The sequence below is a fragment of the Silurus meridionalis genome, chromosome 21 (assembly GCF_014805685.1).
Source record: "Silurus meridionalis isolate SWU-2019-XX chromosome 21, ASM1480568v1, whole genome shotgun sequence".
NCBI lineage: Eukaryota > Metazoa > Chordata > Actinopteri > Siluriformes > Siluridae > Silurus > Silurus meridionalis.
Window position 1 is genome coordinate 6,937,995 of NC_060904.1, and position 25,463 is coordinate 6,963,457.

A 25,463-nucleotide genomic window follows, 5' to 3' on the forward strand; every position below is an offset into this window, starting at 1 on the left:
CACTGACTTTTCTCATCAGCCAGCCTGGTGTTTGTGCATGGATAACTGCTGTTCACTGGATGGTATTTTATTTCCACCTTTTCCACCACTCTGTGTAAACACCTCTGTCTGTTGTGTATAAAAAGTTCAGAAGATAAGATTTCTAAAATTTGTTCAGTCATGGAGATCAAGTCTTCTGTCCATTTTAATGTATGATGTGAACCTTAACTGAAACTCTTGTTCTGGATCTGCATGATTCTATGCACTGTCTATTGACTGGCCAACTGATCATTGTCTAGCTGAGCAGGTGTGCAAGTGTTCCTACTTTAGTGTCCTATGAGCTTATACAGTGCATCCGGGAAGTATTCACAACGCTTCACTTTTTCCACATTTTGTTATGCCTAAATCGGAAATAGAGTGCTGTGGATACTTTCCGGACGCACTGTATGTATATATCGCATGCAGAGTCATATTTGTAGTTTGGTTTACTGCTGTCCAAAATTACCTCATTTAGACGTTGCTGGGATTTATTTTTTGCACGTGTCTTTTAAATATATATATACGTTTAGTCCATTTCACTACTTATTGAGCATTGTGTGTGTGTGTATGTGTGTTTGTGTGTGTGTGTGTGTGTGTGTAACGTATACGTCTTTCAAATGAGCACTTTTCATTCTCTTGTCACTTGTGAATTATTCAGCAGTCAGTGCTTTGAGTTTTATGAGTTCGTAAATTACATCAGGATTTGACTTTTCCAGCTGTAACTTGTGAAAGTGCTTCAGCCACACCCGACAGTTCAATGTGTCTTGGACCTGGAAGTTCTGTGGAGCTATCTAACCACCTTAGGCTGTTTTACACCTGCTAATAGTCTTTTTGATAAGATCAGATACCTGTTGGGTAGGATTTTTCACAGATTCTTATAACAGAAGCAAATCCAATTTTAATGTTTATATATTAATTTATCACATTTGATCTCTTGTCTCTCCTCTAATGAGCAGTAATCAAATCTTGCATCTGTTACTTAGCAACTGGGGATGCACTCAGAGCTGCTGGAGGTAAATTGAACACTACAGATGTATGTGTTTATTCTTAAAGCTCCCTTGATTTCCCTTTTAGTCCACTGTAAATGATTGAAAAGTCATTAATGCACTATATATGGAGCAGCGAGGCATGTTGGATTCAGCCGTAGTTAGATTACGTTCTTTTAACCCTTTAGAGGTGTCTTAGATGTTGGTCATCTTAATATAGTGTCAAAGCTCAAGGGGGCTGGAGTTGCTATTACCAGCCATTCAATTATTTAGTGCCTGTTTTTACCACATGCAATTCAAATGAATGTTAAGGAACCAGCTTAATGCTGGTTATTGCAAGTATAAAACTGTTGTAGATTATTGGGTCTCTAGCAAATATAAAAATGACAAGCAAATGTTCTAAAGTTAAGGCAGTTTTAGGGGATTCTAATTCCCTTCTGGGTCTAAAATTCATTTATGACTTTAGAAGTCTTTAGAATCTTTAATAGTGGTTGTCCCAAATGGGATCTCATAATCACTGTGGTTACTAAAAAGTTAAGTAATTATCGGTATACTGTTATGCTGTACTGTAGGCCTCTAATATTGCACTCCTCACGTTTTGGTCAGTCACAGTTACAGATCTATTAATTATTACTATGGAGTTCATTGTTGCGTTTCTTCATTAGGATTCTGAACCTTCAAAGAAGTAGATGCCGACCCAGCAAATATCCCGAACCATATAGAGACGTACCAGCGACATTTGGATCCCACTTCTTGTAGAGTTTGTTTGTTGGACCTCTTCAATTTTTTTTAAGGCTCTGGCATGGAGGAGTGTTGCATCTATGGTGATCTTAAATGTTGGGCTATTTTACGAGTTGCTCAGTAGCTCCTGGTTCCACAACATCAACTGACTGTATAAGACTGTAGAAAGGACATTAATCAAACTGACTCTGGTGTTCATGTTAGTTCTCACTCTCCAGTGTTTGTATTGTTTTTAGATTTATAATCACACCCTTGATATCGCCCAAAGGAGGATGGGTTCCCCTTTTGGGTCTGGTTCCTCTCAAGGTTTCTTCCTCATTTATTTAGGAAGTTTTTCCTTGCCACGTTCGCCCCAGGCTGCTCATCGGGGATAAATACACATAATTCACTTTATTACTTATGTCCTGTAAAGCTGCTTTGAGACAATGTCCATTGTGAAAAGCACTGTATTAATAAACTTCAACTTGAAACTTGAACCTGCTTCCGCAAGGAGATATACTGTATAAAATTTCATAATTTGATGGGCTTGTGGAAGTCCCTGTAAAGAGGAGTTAGTACAGTAAGCACTTGAGTTTTTCCACAACAGGCTTGACAGTCATGTCTTCGTGGACTTTTTTCCACCCATTGTCACAATGCAACAAATGTTCCTTCACTGAACCCTTTGTGCTAAAATGTGAATATAGTAAAGCATTTAATATTATTTTACCTTAACTAGTACCTGCACTTAGTTGAGCCATCAGAGTGAGGTTTGGTATATAAATATTTTTTTAGTTGTTCTGAAATTATTTATGCATTCTGAAAAGGAAACATCATCGGGTGAATGTACAATTAATGTGAAGCCAGCGAGACAGCAGTATAGCAGTATAGCAGTCAGCAGGGCTGCTACACAGTCAGATGATTATATGAGTAATAGTAAGTGAGTAAGCATTTGGTTTCCTGTTAAAAGTCTGATAAATGCAGACCAATATATTCTTTTTAAAACAAAGTTGATGACCCTTGGTTTCATGCATGTCATTTTCACATTGTTTTGTCCTCAGTATTCTTAAAGTGCCTATTCCTTCGCTTTAACTTGTTTTGGTAATTATTTTAAAATCCCTTTTATATACATGGGTTATTCAGTTGTCTTTAGTGTTCTAGTGACAACACAGACTGATTTCCTGATCTCTGCTTATATCTAATTTATCTGAATTAAAAAAAGACCACTCTGTGAATATCCTCCATAATAATGAAGCTGTGATAGCGTTGTTGGAACTGATTAACAATAACAACATATTCATCTGGCAGATGCTTATACCTCCTCTCATTATAATGTTAGAGGTCTTTGAATTATTGTGCTTGTTTATGGATTTTTTTTTTTTGTTAAACAGTGCTTTATGTAACAGCCCTGTCTTTCTTGACAGAACTGAGCTGTACTACATTTTAACATTGATAATACTGGATGTCTTGCAGAGTGGGAGTTGGAGAATTTGGAGCGTAAAATGCCTTATGGACCAAAATACAAAGCTTTCCTTATCTATTGAAGGCGTATTTTAAATTTATTTTTTCCTCATTATCTTGGTTTGGATGTTGGTCACTATAGATGTTTTTCTGGACACTTGAAGACCCTGTGGTGAAAGCATTTTAGTGAATTTCAATGCTTCTTTAAACCTGATGAATTATACATGCAGTCGTGTGCACTTAGTTGATGTGGCTATATGTCAGCGAATGGGTAAATAAATAGCAAGCATACATGAGAATCAAGTCAGTAAAATGTTTATTACAAAAGAGCAGTATTGTTTGGGGTTTTCAGTATTCATATTAAGGTCATTTTGAACATCTTGTGGCTGCACTGTTGCGATTCTCATCTATTCATAACTGCTGGAGTTTTTCACAACTCAGTACGGGTTGCTGCTATGGCTTAACGCTGATATGTGGTTTGCCGTGTCTAAATAGATGGATGTAGACAGAAGCGAATGCTGTGAAGTAAATGCAGTATCAAGCCCAATAATTATTAGATCAGTAGTAACTAGATGTGAAATTACAGTAGAATGGTGGAACATGAGGAAGAGAGCTGAGAATTTTTGGGGATGTGTATAGTTGGCCTAATACAGATAATGAAAGGAATAAAGAAAGAGGATTTAGTCTTTATCTTTGCGATATTTATAATGATTTCAGCACTCACAAAGCATACACAGTATTAAACTGGGTCTGGTATTTAAAAAATGTTTTATGGGCCCAATATTAGTAAAACTTCATCTGATAAGAGCAGCTTAGTAGAGTAATCTTAAGTGATACTGCAGCTTTGCCAAGCACCATGCTGCTAGACTCATGCTTAGCATCTTAAACATGCCTTGCTATCATTCCTACACAATTCTCTAGCAATGTTTATAAGTATAACATTCTGGAGAGACATTACTGTGAATTGTATAATTTGACGCACCCACTCAATCCTAATCGTGTCAAAAAGTGGGAAGATTTAGCTCAGTGGATATGATGTTGAACTTCTGATCATAAGGTCATGGGTTCAAATCCCAGCACCACTAAGCTGCCACTGCTTGGCACTTGAGCAAGGCCCTTAACCTTTAATTGCTCAGCTGTATAATTAAGATTGCGCTGGATAGCTGGATTTGTAACTGAAGAATCCTAAACGACATCCTGGCCAACTTTGCAGTTGAAATGCTTATGTTTTTTTTTTTTTTGAGAAAACGCATTATTTTGTGGAGATGTATGAGTATATACAACAGGAAGTGATGGGATCAGATCTTTCGGGTAATTTAGTCTGTAGCGAGAATTAAACTGTTTCATGCTGCTCCCCCAGTAAATCTGCTTTTCTCCGTCTTTCCCGTGATTCCCAGACCGTCTCTTCCGGCATGAGGGATGCCCCAAGTGTCTGGATTGCATAAGGAGTTTCTAGAAATAGACAAGATTCCACAAGCGCTGTGCAAAACGGTCAGGTTTCCACATTCCTCAGTGGAAAATAGCCTCCATTGGAAATCAGTAAGATGTTTTGACCAACATTTAAAGCCACAGTGCGTTATAGGTGAGAGATGCATAGCGTTAAGTTTGAACTTTGTGTTTGACTTCTTAAAAAAAAAAAAAAAAAGAGCCATGACCAAATAGACTGCCAGAAAATAGATCCCTTATTTAAGTAGTGAATTTGGTTCCATAATAACAGGTTGTTTAATTATTGGGTTGCTTATTGGTGGAGCTGAAAAGTAGGATATTAAAGGCTTGTAGCCTGCTTTTTATGTCACTGGGCACCAAGCAGGTAAATTCTGAACCTTTACTGTTGCTGCCATCGAATATTTAATATTAGAATATAAACATTACAGCTTATGGATAAACAACTAATAGTTTAAGTATATTTACTGCAGCACTATTTGTTTTATCTTTTTTTTAGTTTATCTGATTGGTCAAAAAGTGTAGATTAACAGCACAGCCCTGACCGTAGCTTTGGCTATATTTTGAACGATAATACATTGACCAGCAACATGTCATTTAGCAATGCAAAACCTCTAATTATGGATACAGTAGCATAAGTACACATGTGCAACATTTATTTAAGGAGTTTTGTGTGCCAGCACTTTGTAATTGTTGCAAAGTCTGAATAAAGTCAACAGAGGGGGGGGGGGTTTAAGGGTTTTTTATTACTCTAATCAACATGGGCATGAACAAATATGGATGCTATGGAATATTATGCAAATGTATGTTTATTATTAGTGAAACCATACTCAACATAGAGTATGTTCTTGTAATCATGCGTATTTTGGTGCTTGATATGAGACTTGGCGCATCAGTAAAACAAATACTTTGTAATAAAAAAATAAAATATAATGGATATAATATCTGAGTAAAGAAAGTACATTGTGAATAACTGTGTTGTTGCATTGAAGGTTTTAATTGCGCCTCTTTTTATATTTATTAATTTTAGGGCTGTAAAAAATAATGCATTAATATCGCATAAACGCAGATACATTTTTAACAGCACTTATTTTTTATTAACGCACGATTAATGCTGCGTGCAGTTCAGTGACCAATTTCATTAAAAAGTCAATAAATATAAAAGAGGTGCAATTTACACCTTCAAGTTCATTTAATTGATTTTATCGATTAGCTGTTGCAGCCTTAAATTTTTTTTCCCTCCAATTTTGATTTTCCAAGCTAACTTATACATACAAAAGACTCTTTCGTATTGTTATTATTTATGTTGCGTTAAATAGCAATCTGAGATCTTGATTATATATTCACATGCTTTCACAATCAGATAAGTTCAGGAAGATTTAAGGCAAAATTTCACTCCTTTTATTATAGGAACAGAGAAGTGTGAGAGACTCTTCAGATTTACGTGTGCTAGAAACCGAAACAGTGGCTGTAACTTTCTCTTCTATTTTTCCTTAATTGGTTGGAAGTAAGTTTTAAGGGAAACGGACACGAGCGAGAAAAAAAAGTGTTGCCTTCTGAGCCGAAATAGTCTCAGACTGGTGGAGGGAATTTACTGAACCTGATCATTTGGAAAGTTACATTATTTTATAAAACCGAAAACACAGTTAATGTTCACATCAGATATCAGAAAAGGAGATCTCTGTGACTGATCATGGCATGGAGGTTTAAGCATTTCATGGTTGGAACCTGCTGTGGTTTTTGGCTGTTGTAGCCCATTGAATTTAGGGCTTGATGTGTTGTGTGTTTAGTTTTTCTGCTCATCACTGTGGTATAGTGTGGTTATTTGACTTGGCTTCCAGTCATGCTGTTCTCCACTGATCTCTCTCGTTTAGAAAGCAGAACTGACGGTGTTTTTGTTTTTCACACCACTTTTGTAAAGGCCAATGGCCAAGACCATGACCAATGTCATGGAAATTATATTTTATCAGATTTTTGATGCAAACACGTTTTATCTATGTGATTTTATTGACTGACTGAATAATTGCGTGAATTGGACAAGCTGGTTTTATTAAGGTGGCTGGTGAGCGCATAATAAATCAGCCAGGTCTATAAGTATTTGGACACGTTTTTGCCTGTGTACATTCTGGGACGCAATGACATTACCAAATGTGGCATTTCCTCTTTTGAGAAGGGTTTTTACTTGTTGCAGGTTTCTGGGATTTTCTGCCCTTTAGTTTTATCTTCAGTAAGTAAAAAAAAAAAACGAGTCTGAGCAAAACGTGTATCCCTATATACTTCAGAATTTATCCTACTATTCCTTCTGCACATCATCTATAAACACCAGTGATTCAGTTCCACTGGCAGCCATCCAGAACTGAGCAGACCTATTTTTCTACCAGTCTAATCTGTTCTTTAATTACTTGAAGAAGTAAACATAGTGAGCATTCCCATGAGCAGCTACCAGACAGACACATTCAACAGTTGGAATAAACTTTCAATAAACAAACTTTTATTATTGTCATTTGTTTTGAAACCGGGAGGAAATAGATCACACCCGACTATAAAACAGAGAAGTGTATGATTACTTTTGGGCCTGTAAAAATGTAAATTGAACGGAAATTTTAACCATTAATTCAACATTTTTGTTTGAAACAAAGCTGAAAAAGCTTCAATCAAATCACTTGCACTACTTGCTTTCTTTTAAATTCATTTTGGTGGAAATTTGTCAATGTGCAAATAATTATGGGCCTGACGGTATATTGAACAGTATACAGTCCAGCGGCATAGTCTGAAGATAAAAGACCAAACAAAAGCCTGTGAATAATTTTTCTGCAAGTACCACATGACATCCAATATTTAAATTTACAGAAAAAGTAGCAGCTTACTTTTTTGATGGACGATGGCAGGCAAAGAATAGTCTTATAAACGACCTTTTGGCTTTGCCGATGGGCCTTCCCCCAGAAAAGGAAAAGTCCATTAGGTTAGACAAACACTTATTTTTAGCTAGTTTTTTAAATAATTTACTCATTATCTATTGAATAGAGAAGGGATTGATACCGTAAACATGTATGTGGAAAATGTGGAACAGTATTTTAGCCATTTTTTCAAACAACTGCCTCTTATAAATAGATCCCATAAAACATCTAATTACAGGCATCTATTTTTGTTCAAACCAATTAATAGTGTTTAAAAAAAAAAGCAATTATCTGCCTTTTTACATATGATTTTGTCTCAGGTGTCCGGGTTTGGGGTACGTTTAAGACAATAAGTTAGAATGTCAGGACGATAGAATACAAATTATTTATTGGTTCCAGGTTTTTTTGAGGGGATTTTTGTTGTTGAACACCAACATATTGGTGTAAATATTTCACATTATGCTAGGTAGAAAAAGAGAGAGCAAGAGAGTAAATGTGTATTTCATCCACACTCCTTAGATTTACTTTGAGCTACTAGCACTAAAGGTGAGGCTGTTAAAATCAGTGACTGCCTGCCTGAAATTTCTGAAGGCCAACATTACAACAAGTAATTACAAATCTCGAAAATATCATCACTACACTTGTTCTGCTTCTGAATAGTGTTGATCAACAATAAAAAAAAATATGATGATGTAATGTGAAGAGGACCTCCAAAAGGGTCCCTGTCAAAAAAGCTGTCTGTCTGAAAGATTAGATCAGAGGTTGACCGAATGATTGGTCGCTCGAGTATTCGGGCTAATTTTGGGCATTTAAAAAAATGTATTGTCATCGGGTGATTGTGCTGCAAATTAGGCTGATTAGCAGGCGTTCTGCGCTTGCCTGAGAGAACATAACTCTCCCATACCAGCTAGTGGCAGTAGTCTGTATTTAGCATCCAAACTGAATCGGGCAGAAAAAAACTCCATATCGGTCGATCTCATATTTTTACTGCATTTTACATAGCCAGATAGATGAATTTAAATTGATCCTAGTTTAAAATGAGATATAATTCTAAAGCCATTTGTTAGGATATCTTGAACAGCAAACTAAGCATTGACAAATAAGACTAATAGATGGACACAAAACTTTCCAGCGTCTGGCTACTTTTTTTTTTATTTTTTTTTTTTAATTTCTAAAAAGACCCAGGTTTGGCACAAGTGATCATGATCTTGATGATAAACCTTAAAATAAGTTCACTAAAGAAGAGATGCCAGTACAATGCCAGAGACTGACTATTTGTCAAATGTTGTAATGTCCATATATTATGTATCGTTTTATTTACAATGACGATAGCGAAACGACAGAATTTTTAAAAATATTAAACATTTCGTGCAGCAGAGTACGATGTACGATACGTTGGACACATAGCTGGGATCAGCGTATCTCTCGCTCTGCGAGATGCCCCACTCTCACTTTTACACACCCACACACATCTCTCTACTGAAGTCTCCAATCTGCATCGAACCTCCAGACCAATTAAAAATAAAAAATAATTAACTGATCTTAAAAGTTTTTACATCAGATAGGATTGTTTGCTGAAAAATTGCAGGTAATATATAGGTAGGATAAGAATTTACTTTGTGTTTTTTACCTTAACATTTTACCTTGCAAATTAGTACTGTAATTAAAAAATATATAGATGATATAGTTTCTGCAGTACGATACTGTAGGTACTGTACGACTTGCGATATTTTTGACTTACGATGGGATCGGCGTAACGTATGTCTATCATAAGTGGAGGACTACCTGTAAAGTCATTGTAGGTTGGACACTCAATGTAATTTCCTTGTCTTAAAAACATGTTGGTAAAAGCCTGTTACTGAAATGGAAATAGGGAAGTTGTCGTCAAGTTATGTGCCTAGTTAAGAACCTGAAGAAATACTGCTGATGACAGTCTTGTGAAGCTTTGTGATACTATGCTAGGAGTTCCCAAATTAAAATATATGGTACTTTACTTGATTGCTGCATAATTGTGTGTTATTTCACTGTGCTAAAGTATTTGTTGTTAGTCATCAAGTAATGATGGTGGGTTCAAAAGCTTTCAAGCCTCACTGTATGGTTAAGCACATATCCTGTTACAATATAAATGCACCCTGTGCGTTTGGCTTCCTGTACTGATAAGGATGAGCTCAAGAGCAGGAAGACCTGACTCTGCTGTCATGGAGACAAACAGGAAGTGGTCGTATGAAACTTGGCTTGCGAGGTGTGTGCAGAGAGATAAGTGCTGAGGTTGCACTACATTGCTGAGATGAAATGGAACAAAGCTACAGGCGAGTAGACTAGAGATTCGCTGATAGGGAAATTATCAATACTGATATGTTTGTTTTTACTGACCAATTTGAATAAGTGACTTTTTGTACATTTCCACTTTACAAACTCTCAAATGCCACAATTATTTCCGTAACAACTTTGATCATTTTTTCCCCCTCATAGGTTTAGCTTGTTTTTGTTCCTCATCGGTGGTTAAAATGATGCATTGTCATTTATTATATTTTGCAATTCAATTGTTTCTAGGTGATAGCCCTACTTGTCACATGCATTTAATGTTCCCACTCCCATAATACATTCTGCAATATGATTGAACTTCTAAGTTGGTTGTCTAATCAGTTGATAGGGCATTCTTTTTTTTTTCCTGGCATTAAGCTGCAAATACCTTTGCCAGTGCAAGTTTTTTTTATTTTGCTCTGTACTTCATAAGCTCATGAGATCATAAGCTATTTAAATTTTTATTTCATGGTTTTGTTTTCTGATTTTATACTCCCTGCACATTAATTGAAGCATCCCTTAGTCTTGTAATAATGTGTTATGATTCATATACACATTAATACCTCTAAACAAAATGCTAAAACTTGGCCATTTCAATTATTACATATTATTGAGCCAAAACTATTGAACAGAGTCTCATTAGTAACTTCACATGTCACGGAAATGCTGAAGGTGTAGGGAGCAAAACCAGGTATAATTAGATTTTCCAAAAATAGAAGTATGACTGGTGTTGATTTCTCACAATGAATGATGTTTTCATAGATGTTTATTCTTAGTGTCTGCTTAGCAGCCTGACTTATAAATATATAAACTTCTTGGAAAACATTGGCGTGTTTTATGACTTATTGACCTAAATCTAGCAATGCAGGCCAACACAGCTGTACATTAATTTTTTCCAATGACACATGACTGCTTCGACTTACACAGACATACGAACCTGTGTCCAGCATTGTTGTAGACCTATTAAGGTATTATTAATTCTGTAAAAGGCCACCTAGGTGGGCAGAGTCAACTTCTATAATTGTGTGTAATGTTCCATCATCCTGTCATTCTCTTTAGCTTTTGGTGAATGACTGTAATATGGCTTGTGGCTCTGAAGTGAAGAAAGGAGGGGACGATATATTGTCCTGATGTCCATAATGTGCAAGTACAAATTGACGTTATGACCGGAAAAATAGCAGAAAATTTATTTGTATATGATACACAATATGAAAAAAAGAAATTGAGACATTTTATTTACTAGACAATAAACTTATGACTTCTGAGTTTGTTTTTAAGCAAGATTTGAAATCGCATCACATTCAGATAATTAAGAAGTTGTCCCTGACCTGATGATCCAGGTGTTTCAATTAGAGAAAAGAATGAATAGATAGATAGATAGATAGATAGATAGATAGATAGATAGATAGGTAGATAGGTAGATATATAGATTCTTTTCTCTAATTGAAAAATTGGTTTATTGTTTATATATATATATTAGGGGTGGCACAGTACAAGGAAAAGCACCCGAACCGTTCGGTTCGCTTGTCTCGGTTCGGTTTGCTTGTCTCGGTTCGGTTCGCTTGTCTCGGTTCGGTTCGTGTGTGCGCTGCACGGTTCGACGCATGTGCAATGTATCCCCGTGCTCAGTTTCGCCTCAGACAGTTCGCATTAACATACATATAGACAGTAAAACTTGGCGGATGCGCCCGCGTCGTTCAAATCTGTTGTGCGGGAACATTTTGGATTTCATGTTACTTACGATGAAATAAATCAGTAGATAGAACTGCGACTGTGTGCAAGCATTGTGCAAAATGCATTCAATTTGCTAATGGCAACACTTCTAATATGACAGTTCATTTGAAAAGACATCATCATCAATGTCTTCTTTCTTGCTGTATCAAAATCTCACCTAGCTTTTACTCAGAGAATAATGTGCTTAAAGTCAAGTCAAATTCAGTTAGTGCATGATTACATTACAAAAATGTTAATACTGTATCCTAAATTGTGGATAATTGGGCTAATAAGCTATATATCAAATGCTGAAGGAAATGTCTGGAGTGTTGAAGATTAAAAGAAAAAATAACAACAAGAACCGTACAGAACCGAAAACCGTGATACGAACCGAACTGTGGGTTTTGTGAACCGTGCCACCCCTAATAAATAAATAAATAAATAAATAAATAAATAAATAAATAAATATATATATATATATATATATATATATATATATATATATATATATATATATATATATATATATATAATGAGTGTGTGTGTGTGTGTATGTGTGTGTATGTGTGTGTATGTGTGTATGTGTGTGTATGTGTGTATATATATATATATATATATATATATATATATATATATATATATATATATATATATATAAATACATACATACATACAGTACAGACCAAAAGTTTGGACACACCTTCTCATTCAAAGAGTTTTCTTTATTTTCATGACTATGAAAATTGTAGATTTACACTGAAGGCATCAAAACTATGAATTAACACATGTGGAATTATATATGGAATTATATACATAACAAAAAAGTGTGAAACAACTGAAAAATGTCGTATTCTAGGTTCTTCAAAGTAGCCACCTTTTGCTTTGATTACTGCTTTGCACACTCTTGGCATTCTCTTGATGAGCTTCAAGAGGTAGTCACCTGAAATGGTCTTCCAACAGTCTTGAAGGAGTTCCCAGAGATGCTTAGCACTTGTTGGCCCTTTTGCCTTCACTCTGCGGTCCAGCTCACCCCAAACCATCTCGATTGGTTTCAGGTCTGGTGACTGTGGAGGCCAGGTCATCTGGCGCAGCACCCCATCACTCTCCTTCTTGGTCAAATAACCCTTACACAGCCTGGAGGTGTGTTTGGGGTCGTGTCCTGTTGAAAAATAAATGATGGTCCAACTAAACGCAAACCGGATGGAATAGCATACCGCTGCAAGATGCTGTGGTAGCCATGCTGGTTCAGTATGCCTTCAATTTTGAATAAATCCCCAACAGTGTCACCAGCAAAGCACCCCCACACCATCACACCTCCTCCTCTATGCTTCACGGTGGGAACCAGGCCGTTCACCTTTTCTGCGTCGCACAAAGACACGGTGGTTGGAACCAAAGATCTCAGATTTGGACTCATCAGACCAAAGCACAGATTTCCACTGGTCTAATGTCTATTCCTTGTGTTCTTTAGCCCAAACAAGTCTCTTCTGCTTGTTGCCTTTCTTTAGCAGTGGTTTCCTAGCAGATATTCTACCATGAAGGCCTGATTCACACAGTCTCCTCTTAACAGTTGTTGTAAAGATGTGTCTGCTGCTAGAACTCTGTGTGCCATTGACCTGGTCTCTAATCTGAGCTGCTGTTAACCTGCGATTTCTGAGGCTGGTGACTCGGATGAACTTATCCTCCGCAGCAGAGGTGACTCTTGGTCTTCTTTTCCTGGGGCGGTCCGCATGTGAGCCAGTTTCTTTGTAGCGCTTGATGGTTTTTGTGACTGCACTTGGGGACACTTTCAAAGTTTTCCCAATTTTTCGGACTGACTGACCTTCATTTCTTAAATTAATGATGGCCACTCGTTTTTCTGTACTTAGCTGCTTTTTTTCTTGCCATAATACAAATTCTAACAGTCTATTCAGTAGGACTATCAGCTGTGTATCCACCTGACCTGCACAACACAACTGATGGTCCCAACCCCATTTATAAGGCAAGAAATCACACTTATTAAACCTGACAGGGCACACCTGTGAAGTGAAAACCATTTCAGGTGACTACCTCTTGAAGCTCATCAAGAGAATGCCAAGAGTGTGCAAAGCAGTAATCAAAGCAAAAGTTGGCTACTTTGAAGAACCTACAATATGACATATTTTCAGTTGTTTCACACTTTTTTGTTATGTATATAATTCCACATGTGTTAATTCATAGTTTTGATGCCTTCAGTGTGACTCTACAGTTTTCATAGTCATGAAAATAAAGAAAACTCTTTGAATGAGAAGGTGTCCCCAAACTTTTGGTCTGTACTGTATATGTATGTGTATATATATATATATATATATATATATATATATATATATATATATATATATATATGTATGTATATATATATATATATATATATATATATATATATATATATATATATATATATATATATATATATATATATATATATTAGCTCATGTATATGTTATTGTAAGACTTTAAACATTTTCTTCTTTGCTGTAAAAGACTGTGCAGACTAAGTAGAACTTGACAGATCATGTGAGGTCACAGATTTCTTTGCACCAGTACTGATTTATTCTGTCACAGTTATACACCATTTTATAGTGTGGTGCACTGTGGTCACATTTGAGAAGAGATATTGCAAATCATTGGTCTTGGTTTCATTAGTGGAAAAAAAAATATATATATTTATTTATTTATTTTTTATTACGAGTAAAATGGTGCATTGTTCGAATGGAGACATCGCCTTCTGACTATGTGGAATCATCACTGTCATTATGTCACCGCTTCACAGAAAAGTGTGGTGGGAGGGGGAGGGAGAGGGAGAACGATTTCAGTACTTCAGTCCTTGATTTGCAATTTGTCCACTGATAAAGCCAGAGCTGAGACATAGAGGATTATAATGACAGCCAGGAGCAGGTGCAGTGCTGCAGTTGTTTTAGGATCTTGCTGTTACCCAAACCTTGATGTTCAAATCTATTGTTATACTTTAGACTTTAAAAGGATGACATTGTGCATTACTGAACTATTACTCCTGCAGTTCTGAAACAAATGAATGCTGTAGTGTTGCAATCGATTGATTTAGTAAGAATTTAATGAAAATTGTTTTATTTTATTTATGTTTATTTTTTTTTAACTGTCCAATGTCAAGTGGTAATATATAAGTTATATATACGTTTTGTATAGCCATACACTACATGTTTTTAAAACACCGGGGGGGGCTGAAACATCCTTGAATAATCCAATATTGCAAGTGTGAAAGGAATGTGTTTTTTTTATCATCTAATTAAGTTTATATTTGACAACAAAAACAATGTAGTGGAATTGATTCCCGCTGTACTGTATGGACAAAGGTTTGTGGACACCTGACCATCACACCCATAAGTGCTTTTTAAATATAAACAGATTCAGTCGCCTGTTTTTAAATTTTACTCTTCTAAACTTTTCACTAGAGGTCCACCGAAGTGGGTTTTTCTCTGGCCGATGCCAATATTTAGAAATCAGAGCAGCTATATATGATGCAGATTTCTTTGGACGATATGTTTGGCAGATTTTTGTGGGGGGGCTTTTTTTTCCTCCTCTTCATTTCATAAAAAACGTTAATTAATAAAATGTGATACAGAAAATGTACTCAAATGAAACCTTTATTGAACAACACAGCATCTCCAATCAGTGCACTTGTTAGCACGTTTTGGTCCCGATGTGTACCTGTAGCCTAAACTACAGCTGGTTGAAGTTCCCAAAAAGTTACTTGCATTCTTTCTAATTGTTATTCTCTTTATCTCTCCAACAGTAGCGTCATATGAAATATATACAGCAAGATTAATTTCGAAGCATACGAACTTTAAGCCCTGTTCGTACTGCGTCAGCTGTTTTTTGGCCGTTTATGAAAGGAGAACTCCAAATAGCTATTTAGCTTAGCGAATGAGCACGCAAGAAAAAAACGGAACACGAAAAAATAAACAACAACGAACACGCTTGTCAATCTTGCTCTTGTTTTTGTAACTTAGCAGACATGATTAAAAAAAACATGGAATTTGTTAGAAATGATCACGGCAGGTTATACAGCTTTATATATTCCCAGTTTTAGCTCTTCCAATTTCCCTGTTTGGATGCTGAATACACACTACTCCCACCTGCTGGTATGAGAGCATTATTCCCCCCCCCCTCATGCAAGCATGGAACGTACACACATGGTTTGGTGAGTCAGATGCGCCTACGATTAATTGGTTGACCTCTACTTTTCACTACCGTTTGGAGTGTAGCGGTGGGTATTGGCATACATTCAGTCACATTATTATTAATGTTTAAGGGGGAGGCTTGGGGTACAGCCGGCATTTCGGTTCATCCCAAATTTCACTGAAGTTGAGATCAGTGTCACTCTGGACCACAGATTTGGAGCACTTGATTCAAGTGAAGTATTATTTATAATACCACATCATACAAAAACATTCTATTTATGTCATCTTTGTGTCCACATGTGGGTGTGTTGCTCATATGTCAACAAACCTTCAGTGATATATGTATCAGTTTGCTGGCTCTCTTGACACGTTCATATATTTTATAATTTGCTAGCAGAGTCAATTCAAGTTACAAACTTCCATCACTTATCATATATTGAAAGAGCAGATGAAGGAGTTAAAAGTGGTTGTGGAAACTTGTGTTCATTCAACAATAAGGGTGTTTGTAAAATCAGGTACTGATATCGGATGAGGAAGCCTGGAGTGCAGTCAGTGTTCAGTTCATCCCACACTGTTAAGGTCATAGCTTTATAGCAGGCCACTCAACATCTTCCACTGCAACCAATTTGAACTATATCTTCATGGAGCTTGCTTTGTGCACAGGGACATGGTCATACTGGAACAGGTTTATGTTGATCAAAATGAACGTTCTAGATCGAAGTGTTCATCTTGACCTTTTTTTTTTTTTCCCCTTCTTAGATAAATGAGTTGAGTCATGTTCAGATCCCCATCATGCTGATGCCTGATGACTTCAAGGCCTATTCAAAGATAAAGGTGGACAACCACCTGTTTAACAAGTGAGTTAAATGAACTGCTTCACTTTTCAATATGTATTCTGATTTATGGAAATGTTTATAATATTACATACCTTTAATCGTGTGTGTTGTTTCATGTTATCATTTCAGGGAGAATATGCCAAGTCACTTTAAATTCAAGGAATATTGCCCTCTTGTTTTCCGTAATTTAAGAGAAAGGTTTAGCATTGACGACCAGGACTTCCAGGTATGTTCATAATAACATGATAAAGTTAGGTTTTGGGTTGTGGAACAAGCTATTGTTACCAGATACATCTTTCTGGATTTGTCATGGTGATCAGTAATTTTCTAGTTTCAGCTTCAGACTCTGAAGGTCAGGCCATAAAGTAAGCATTTTTTGTACTCATTGCTGGCAAAAACATCAGAATATCGATGTTATGTTTCTGTGCACCAGTTTCCATGCCAGAATGAGCATTTTGGAGTAAGATATGGTCACTTCACTGAAAAATGTTGAGAAAAATAAAATCATATAGATTACTAATATTCCTACTGTAAAAAATAAAATATTGTTTACCATATTTCCCAGTGTTTCTGTCTGGATGTATAGAATTGGAGGAAAAAAATGGTCTGATGTGAACAGCTCAGATTTTTTTACCCTACAGTATTTTTACTGAACAGTAGATCAAAGTCCTTGGGACAGTCTTGACTTAGGACAGTCTTGACTTGGCAGACATCATAGCGACACTCCCCATCAGTTATTTTCAGGCTCTTGTATACTGGAATGGTAGAGACCCAAATACCTGAAATGTATCTACAGCAAGATGATGTTTCAATGTATCATTAGAATGGCTGTAAATAGCTTTTTGGCTATTTTGCGACATGAATAAAATATATATATATATTGTAATACGTCACTGTAAGAATTTAATACACCAGGTATTTTTTTTTACCATCTTTTCCAACATAGCTGTTGGGTTTTTAATATGGGATTGGACTAAGAGCTGTTTAATACAGCTGTCATGTTGGGTGTTACATGCGGCCCCATTCATATTTCAAGCAATGGGCTATTTATTATCATCTGGGTATATTCAGTTGTCCTCAAGTGGAAAAACCCATGATTAATGAGTTGTAATTTAGTCATTAACCCTTCAATCCACTGTCGTAAAGTGGACCTTTTTTCCCCCACCTAATGACGGCGTAATTTCAGGCCAATCCTTTTTCGTCTCAGCCACCCACATACAGCCAGAGCTCTTAATATCATTTCCTGTGAGTCCCTTACTCCCACATGAAAGAAAACATTATCTTATTGGTTAACAGTGTTAATCGCTGTGCTTTAGGAAAAGGGAAGGCTTTTGTTCTTTGTGTAGTGTAGGAAACCTGTGCTTTGGCTAATTTAGAATATGTTTCAGATTTATTTATTTTTTTCTTCATAAGGCTCAAACTAACAAAAAAGGTTGCATAACCACCTCTGCTTGTTTCATATTCACTTCCACAATTGATCACATGTTGTCACTCCATGCTGAACCACTCTTTTTTTTTTTTTTTTTTTTTGTCTAGGACAGGTCTGATGTTAACCTTGTGAGAATTTTTGTGAATTTCTCTGCTATTTCTGCTTTCACACCTTCCTCAGCACTTCAAGGATGCTCTAATTAGCCAGCGAGCTGAATAAAACGTGTTAAATACATACATTTGCTGTGCTGTGTGCACGCTGACTTGTTTGTCTCCCTGTGTTTGTGTGTAGAACTCTCTGACTCGCAGTGCACCTCTTGTAAGTGAGGCTCAGGGTCGTAGCGGTGCCCGTTTTCACACGTCCTATGACAAGAGATACGTCATTAAGACCATCAGCAGTGAGGATGTAGCAGAGATGCACAACATCCTTAAAAAATATCACCAGGTATGTATAAACACATGCACCTGAACCGAATGTCATTACTGCTGTGTTACACATGTAAATGCTTATTAAAGGACTGTCATTGAGCATGCACACATGGACATTACAGACCCACATTTAGACCAGTCTGGTAAAAGATTGCAGCTTGTATCACGTTAGGAGGTTTTATAAATCTACTGATGGTTCCTAAAGCCAAACAAGGCTGTGTGGGGGTGACGGATCTTTCAGCTCTGTGACCTTCAGGCTCTGAAACTCATTTTCTCACTCACTCACTTTTTTTTTTCTCTGTTCTCCGTAAAGAACCAATTAAAAGAAAACAGTTTCTCTTAACACTATCACTTCTCATGTTCCTTGCTCAACTTGTTTCTCTTTTTACACACAATGACCTGGAGTAGGAAAACAAATGCTGTCTTAATAAAACGTATTGATGTGCTTTTTGCTTTCTGATTTGAGACAATGTCCATAGTAACAAGAGCGTTCCAAAAAAATTAACTGAAAATGAATTCTTCTGCATTAGTTATATTTATCATTGGTTTCTGTCTTGTAGTTTATTGTGGAATGTCATGGTACCACACTGCTGCCTCAGTTTTTGGGCATGTATCGCATCACCGTAGACGGAGATGAAACCTACATGATCGTCACACGCAATGTCTTCAGTCACCGCCTGTCTGTCTATAAGAAATATGACTTGAAGGTATGTGAAGGGAAATGAAAAGCAATGGCTAGATTTTTGTTTAATTGCAGCTGACTAAACTATGAACTGATGAAATATTTCTCTTTCTAAGGGATCTACTGTCGCTAGGGAGGCCAGTGACAAGGAGAAGGTAATGTTGATGTCCAAACAGAATGCAATTAATATTTAGACATTTAGTTCTTTGGAAAATGTAATGTACACTCTTAATTATACTCAATGGAATCTGACTTTTTATATGATTTTTTTTATTTCAGTTTATTTGTTACTTTTCAGATTTTTTATTTATTTTTTTGTTATTAATTTATTTTTATTTATTTTGGTTATGCAGTGTGACCAGCAAAATCTTAAAACAATAACAAAAAATAAGAACATTAGAAGCCACGAGGAAACATGATCCGCTGTTGTAAATGATTATGAATATACAGTACAGATGAGATGGTGATTGGATGCATGAAAATGCAGCATAGTAAAAATGCAGATTTCTTGATGGCATCATTTGTTAGCTTTTGTGAAACGTTATTATGTAGTATTTGAGCTTTAACTAATGGTAATAGAAGTTTTTTCTATTATTTTCCAAAGGGAATAGAACTGTTTATGTGGGGCGAGGGGGTCTGTGTGTGTGTGTGTGTGTGTGTGTGTGTGTGTGTGTGTGTGTGTGTGTGTGTGTGTGTGTGTGTGTGTGTGTGTGTGTGTGTGTGTGTCAGTCAGTCAGTCAGTCAGTCAGTCAGTCAGTCAGTCAGTCAGTCAGTCAGTCAGTCAGTCAGTCAGTCAGTCAGTCAGTCAGTCAGTCAGTCAGTCATTGTTCTCTTCTGCAAGGTTTGTTCAGAATAGGTTTATTTTTGTAAATTCTCTTGTCTTGCTTCATTTGGGATTGTTACTGTAGGAACAGTGAGCTTCATGCTCTGTTAGTCATTATTAAGAAAAAGCAAACAAATGTAAAACACTGCCTTCTGCCACAATCCTCTGTTTACTGTGGTCATTGTTTGTTAGATGTGTTTTGACAGGAGCTACTTTTCTCAGAAACTTTACATAATGAGAGCACATTTTGTTAAAGACCTTACAATGAGTATTATGCCTGGATAGATTTGTCTTATTTAAACAAAGGTGTATGCTAATCATGTGCAAAAACAAACAAACAAATAAATAAATAGGATCATACAGGGAGAGTGTATTCCCAGATTTACAATAATGTTCAGGGCAGCATCATGACAGTGGGAATTAATGAACATAATTATGCCAATTGAAAGTTTTTATGCTTAAATACGCACTGAAAATATAAGAGAGATCGTAAATGTATTATTTATTAATGTATTACCAAAGAAAGTGTAATTTAAGCGTATCACCATTACATTTATTTTAGCTCATCTTAATGTTTAGGAATGCATCCTGCAGTCATATGTGACTTTTTGTTTTACTGTGGTGTGAATATGAAGTGACGCATGCCAGATACCCGTAGTCATTACTCAACATGGGAATGTTTAGAGAGCAAACTGTGTTGACATTTATAAACCAGGCAATTACTATAAAAGAAATGGGCTACATGCCTGAACCTGATTTGACTTAACTTGAAAATGGCCTTATATATGATTTGGGAAGTAATTAAGATGTTAAAATCACTTTGGCCATAATGAATCTGCTAAGAATATGATGTAAAAGTATATTACCCTCATGGGAGGAGGATGACTAGAGAGAGACTACATTTTCTAAGGATCACAGTTGGAGTAATGTTTAGACTATTACTATTTATTTGCTACCTATTTGGAAGGTGTTTCCGATAACTATTTTATTTTTTTTAAGCAAAGTGACATTCAGGTAGATAGCTGACGTTTTCTAGGCTGAGGCATTGACAGGAACTGGGTTCGATGGTCATAAAAGACAAACACAAGAAAGAAAAAGAAAAACACAAGAAAAGGTTGTTATGCGGAAAGGAAACTAATCATTTCTAGTACGCATTACAAATGATCTTTCATGTTGTCGAGCTGTTTTTCACCCCAAGACTCTGAGACAATTGTTAGGATATCCAAGCAAGTACCTCTAAGTACCTTGATAATTATAAAAACAAAAATCTGGCAGCCTCTGCTTATAGCTACAATTGGGTTGTTGAATTTGGTTCCAAACCCCACTTAAAAAAAAAAAAAGAAACAATAGGTTCAGCTGAAGAGAAAAACTTTGTTAGATAGCTTTGCAGTACATGATTTAGTGTGGTAATGTTGGCAAAGGGACGTTGCATTCATGGTTGGGCATGTGTTTTCCCATTGAATTCATTACATCACTGCAGTCCCTGTTATAAAGGTGGTTCGATTTAGAATAGATATAATAAGCCAAAGTATAAAAAAAAAAAAGGAAAAAATATTAGCTGAACATATTTTAATGTTCAGAGAAAATATGTCCAGCTAATATGTTTTCCTTTTTTTTTTTTTATATACTTTGGCACAGATATTTCCCTATTGGCTGCTTTTGCTATTTCACACTTCCATGCACTACCACCCTCAACCACATTACATCTGAAAATCTGAATTGCAAAGGCTACTATTTATTTAAATTAAACTTTAGAGTGTTAATGAGTGAGCCAAATGTGAGAGAGAAAACTTTAGATGAAAAGAGTACTTCAGTAATACTTTACTTTTGTGGCATCCTTCATGGCAAAATAAGAACGATCAGTGTATAAGAGCAATGAACTCCTGCACAAATAATACAGAAACATTGTATAGTGTTTTTTATGATGAGGTAATGTCCCGTGTGATAATGGATGACAGAGATGTTACAGCGGTGCACCCTCATATTTATACCCCAAGCAAACAACCAAGCTAATGACAACTGTGTTTATGAGATCTGGGCGCAACTTAAGTTTTCCTAAAATTAGAAATTAGCATTTTTATTGTGGTATTGTATTATTGTAGTATTATTGTGACATGGTGACAAGGGAATGAATGAAACGTTTACATTGAAGTGATTTAAGGCAGGCGGTTTTACCCAAAACGAGTTACTATTGAGCAAATGAGAGTTAAAGCTTTGTTTAAAAACCCAACAGTGGCATCTTGGCAGTACTTTTTTTAATCAGATGCCCAGAGCCATAAACCCTGAGCCATATATGAGAAATACAGTTAATATGGGAATGTGTTAGCAGGAGAATTCAGAGGTGCAGTTAACATGGAGTACAATTAAGGCTACTTTGTCTAATGTCTAATCACAGTCAAATTATAACATTGCTGTGGCTTAAGTACAGCTAACCTGGTTTTATTCAAGATTACTAATTTGTCTAAAATCTGTTTCAGCTCATGTCTGTGTTCTTTTATGTACACTTTCATTAATGTAGAAGGACAAAAGGGTGAGGTGCACATGTCCCTAGTTAATAGTCAGTTCCTTTATGAGTGTAAATATACAAATATTATAATGGGTTCATGAGGTAAATATGACCAAACAGGAACAAAAAGGTGGACACACTATTAAAGAAGGTAGAGTTCAGTTTTAAGCCAAGCTCTTGGCTCCAGAATTTAGCTTGTTGTGCAACTGCACAGGTTGCCAGCGGTCAGAGGTGGCATAAGGAGACCAGACATCTATTTTAATCCTGTTTTTCTCCTGCACACACTACATCTAATCCCTGTTGTATCCCTGGGCTCTCATAGGGTTGTGCAAGGCCTTTACTGATGCCAAAATGGCTATTCAAGACAAACACACACCCTGACACAAAAGGATTATGTCTCCATTCTTTAGCATTTCATTATCCCTTTAATCATTATGGTTCCCTCTTACAAATAGCAGTCATTATATGCAGATCACTCAGTTTCATGTTTGATTGAAATTAGGACCCTATTAAAGTGGTGGTAATGATATTGTGGAGCAAAACAGATTATAACGGATAATGCCGGCTGTTTTTTTCTTAAGTATACCAGTAGTTTTAGTAAATCAGTTCTTGCTCAAGCAGCAGATTGCGTATACTTGTAAGTACTTGTAATGTAATTTAAATCAGGATCATGATTTTTCACACAGATGTACAGTTCACTGACCGAAGGCAGCTGGCTGTTTTGTTAACACTGCAAGTTTTAATCCAATCAGTGCCACAGCTGTCTAGAAGAGCTTACACCAATCTTAGAAATGAACTGGGATCACACACTGACGTTTTTTGCAATGACTAGGGCCTTTTCGTGCCCACAGTGCGTCTGGGTGTTTTTTGGAACAGCATTATGAATATCAGTGCCTTACATGCAACCCAGAAGAATGTGCGTCAGTGTCGTTGTAGCAAGAAATGCTGATCTAATTACAAGACTTGTAATCTCATTGATTAAAAGGTGTCTTCTTGTTGCCTTGCCTTTGTGGTGGCCAAAGCAGATTTGGTCATGAACCCATCCATTTAGCATGTAGCGTGACAGCTCGCATTTATCTTCACGTTCCTTTTTTTTTTTTTTTTTTTTTTTTTTTTAAAGAAACAGTTTTGTGCAAACAACATTGTGATTTTCTGATTCAGTCATGAGGATTATTTTGCTGTTCACTTCAGATAATTTAAGTGAATTTTCATATGTAAAAGACGGATATTAATTATAGCTTGCAAATGTATTTTGTTTTTTGTACTTTTTTTAAATTCTATTATTCTAGGAAGTGTTTTCCACTTCTCAATTTATAAACTTCCCTTAAATCTTTGTGAAAAAGGAAGTTCTGCAGTTCTGAGTTCTTGACTCCACAGCTCCCTCTGGGGAGGTAGTGTGCAAAAGTGAATGCAGGGTTGGTTATATGGATGTTGATCATTCTTTTTAATAAGTTTCATTTGTAGAATACATTTTATATTTCTGTTGTCAGTAAAAACAGGTTTACTGATGAGGTTGTAGGTGATTAATATAAAAAAAAAAAAAACACTCAGTAATTTATCAGCTTGAGTTGAAAATTCTGCAGTTACCTGATTAAAACCATGAAACAAAAAATAAATAGCGGAATCCTCAGACCGCATGCTTAATAATTAGTTTTTACTTCAAGCAAGTAGTTATTACTTAAAATAATTATTTTTTTTTACATACTGTTAAGGAGAATTGCTAGGTGGAATTGCCGTTATTAATGAACAAAATGTTGTTTTTTTTTTCTTTTCACTGTTTTCGGTCACTGCATAAGGTCGGGTTTTATACTATCAATGTGTTCATTACTGTTCTTTTGACTTTAAGGCCAAGGAGCTGCCTACATACAAGGACAACGACTTCATCAACGATGGACAGAAAATATACATTAATGAGGAAAATAAAAAGATATTTCTTGAGAAACTCAGGAAGGATGTGGAGGTAAATAAAATCCTTTCTTTTTTTTATCTTCTGCATGCAGACTTTCAAAGCGAATTGTAATTTACCTTATCTACTTTTAGTTTTGATTTTAGACATGATTTTGGATTATTAATCTTGTGTTTGTAGTTCCTGGCTCAGCTGAAGCTGATGGACTACAGTCTGTTGGTGGGGATCCATGATGTGGAGCGAGCAGAGCAGGAGGATGTGGAAAGTGAGGATAATGAAGGAGATGATGAAGGAGAGAGTGATGGAGGGATTGTTGGAACACCTCCAGACAGCCCCAGCAACACTCTGGACAGCACTAAACCCCTTTCACCGGGAGACTTTGACCCCACTATCGATGTCTACGCAATTAAAAGTCACGAAAGTGAGTGGAGACGTTAGCATTTGGTTAATGTGCTCTGCAGTAATCATAGTTATGTGCATGTTTATTATTGCATTTATTAAACCTGATAAAACATAACTTGATCCTCATTATAATTAATCCTGTCATATTCTTAGCTTATAATTTTGCCCTTTATGGTATTAATCGGGTTCTCCTTTTTTCGGTGCTGAATAAATATATACAGTGGAACCCACTTATCTCGACCTCGGTTAACTCGCCAACCCTATTAAGTCGACGTTTTTGAAGTGGAACCGCCAATTTCTCGCTTTGTCTTAGCATTTTTTATTCGGTAATGTCGATTTTTTTATGTCGCCGAACCCTAATATCTCGAGCACATGGGGGGGCCATTTAACGTCGGTTATGTCGGGAATCCACCTGCCACGCCCCCTTCGGCGGCAGCATTCCCCGAAGCACCCTGCTTCTTCTCCCGTGCGCTCCTCGCAGTCATGCTGATCACACACACCTGACTCTCATTTACTCACTCATCCCATCTCCTATTTAAGCCTATTTGCTGCCCAGCGCTGCTCTTTCCATAGCGCGGATCCGTGGATTCTCTACACTAACTGTCTCTGCTTTCACAGAACTTTGTGGGCCGTGCTCCCGGAGCGCACCACTGGATATTACTGCTTCGCTACAAGTATTGGTGGATTATCTCCTGAGTATTCTCAATAAACTTTGTTTGCGTTTACTTCGGCTTCCG

The 25,463-nt window shown here is 36.5% G+C and overlaps 1 protein-coding gene across 1 annotated transcript in view; it reads left to right on the forward strand.

Moving 5' to 3' along the window:
- The window catches only part of pip4k2aa (phosphatidylinositol-5-phosphate 4-kinase, type II, alpha a), a 31,340-nt gene that overhangs the window by 2,230 nt on the left and 3,647 nt on the right, over positions 1-25,463 (forward strand). Inside the window, exons 2-8 of the mRNA XM_046833769.1 lie at positions 16,474-16,571; positions 16,680-16,776; positions 18,271-18,423; positions 18,968-19,114; positions 19,206-19,244; positions 24,265-24,378; positions 24,505-24,745. Of these exons, the coding sequence (XP_046689725.1) occupies positions 16,474-16,571; positions 16,680-16,776; positions 18,271-18,423; positions 18,968-19,114; positions 19,206-19,244; positions 24,265-24,378; positions 24,505-24,745 (889 nt within the window). The remainder of the gene's footprint in view (positions 1-16,473; positions 16,572-16,679; positions 16,777-18,270; positions 18,424-18,967; positions 19,115-19,205; positions 19,245-24,264; positions 24,379-24,504; positions 24,746-25,463) is intronic.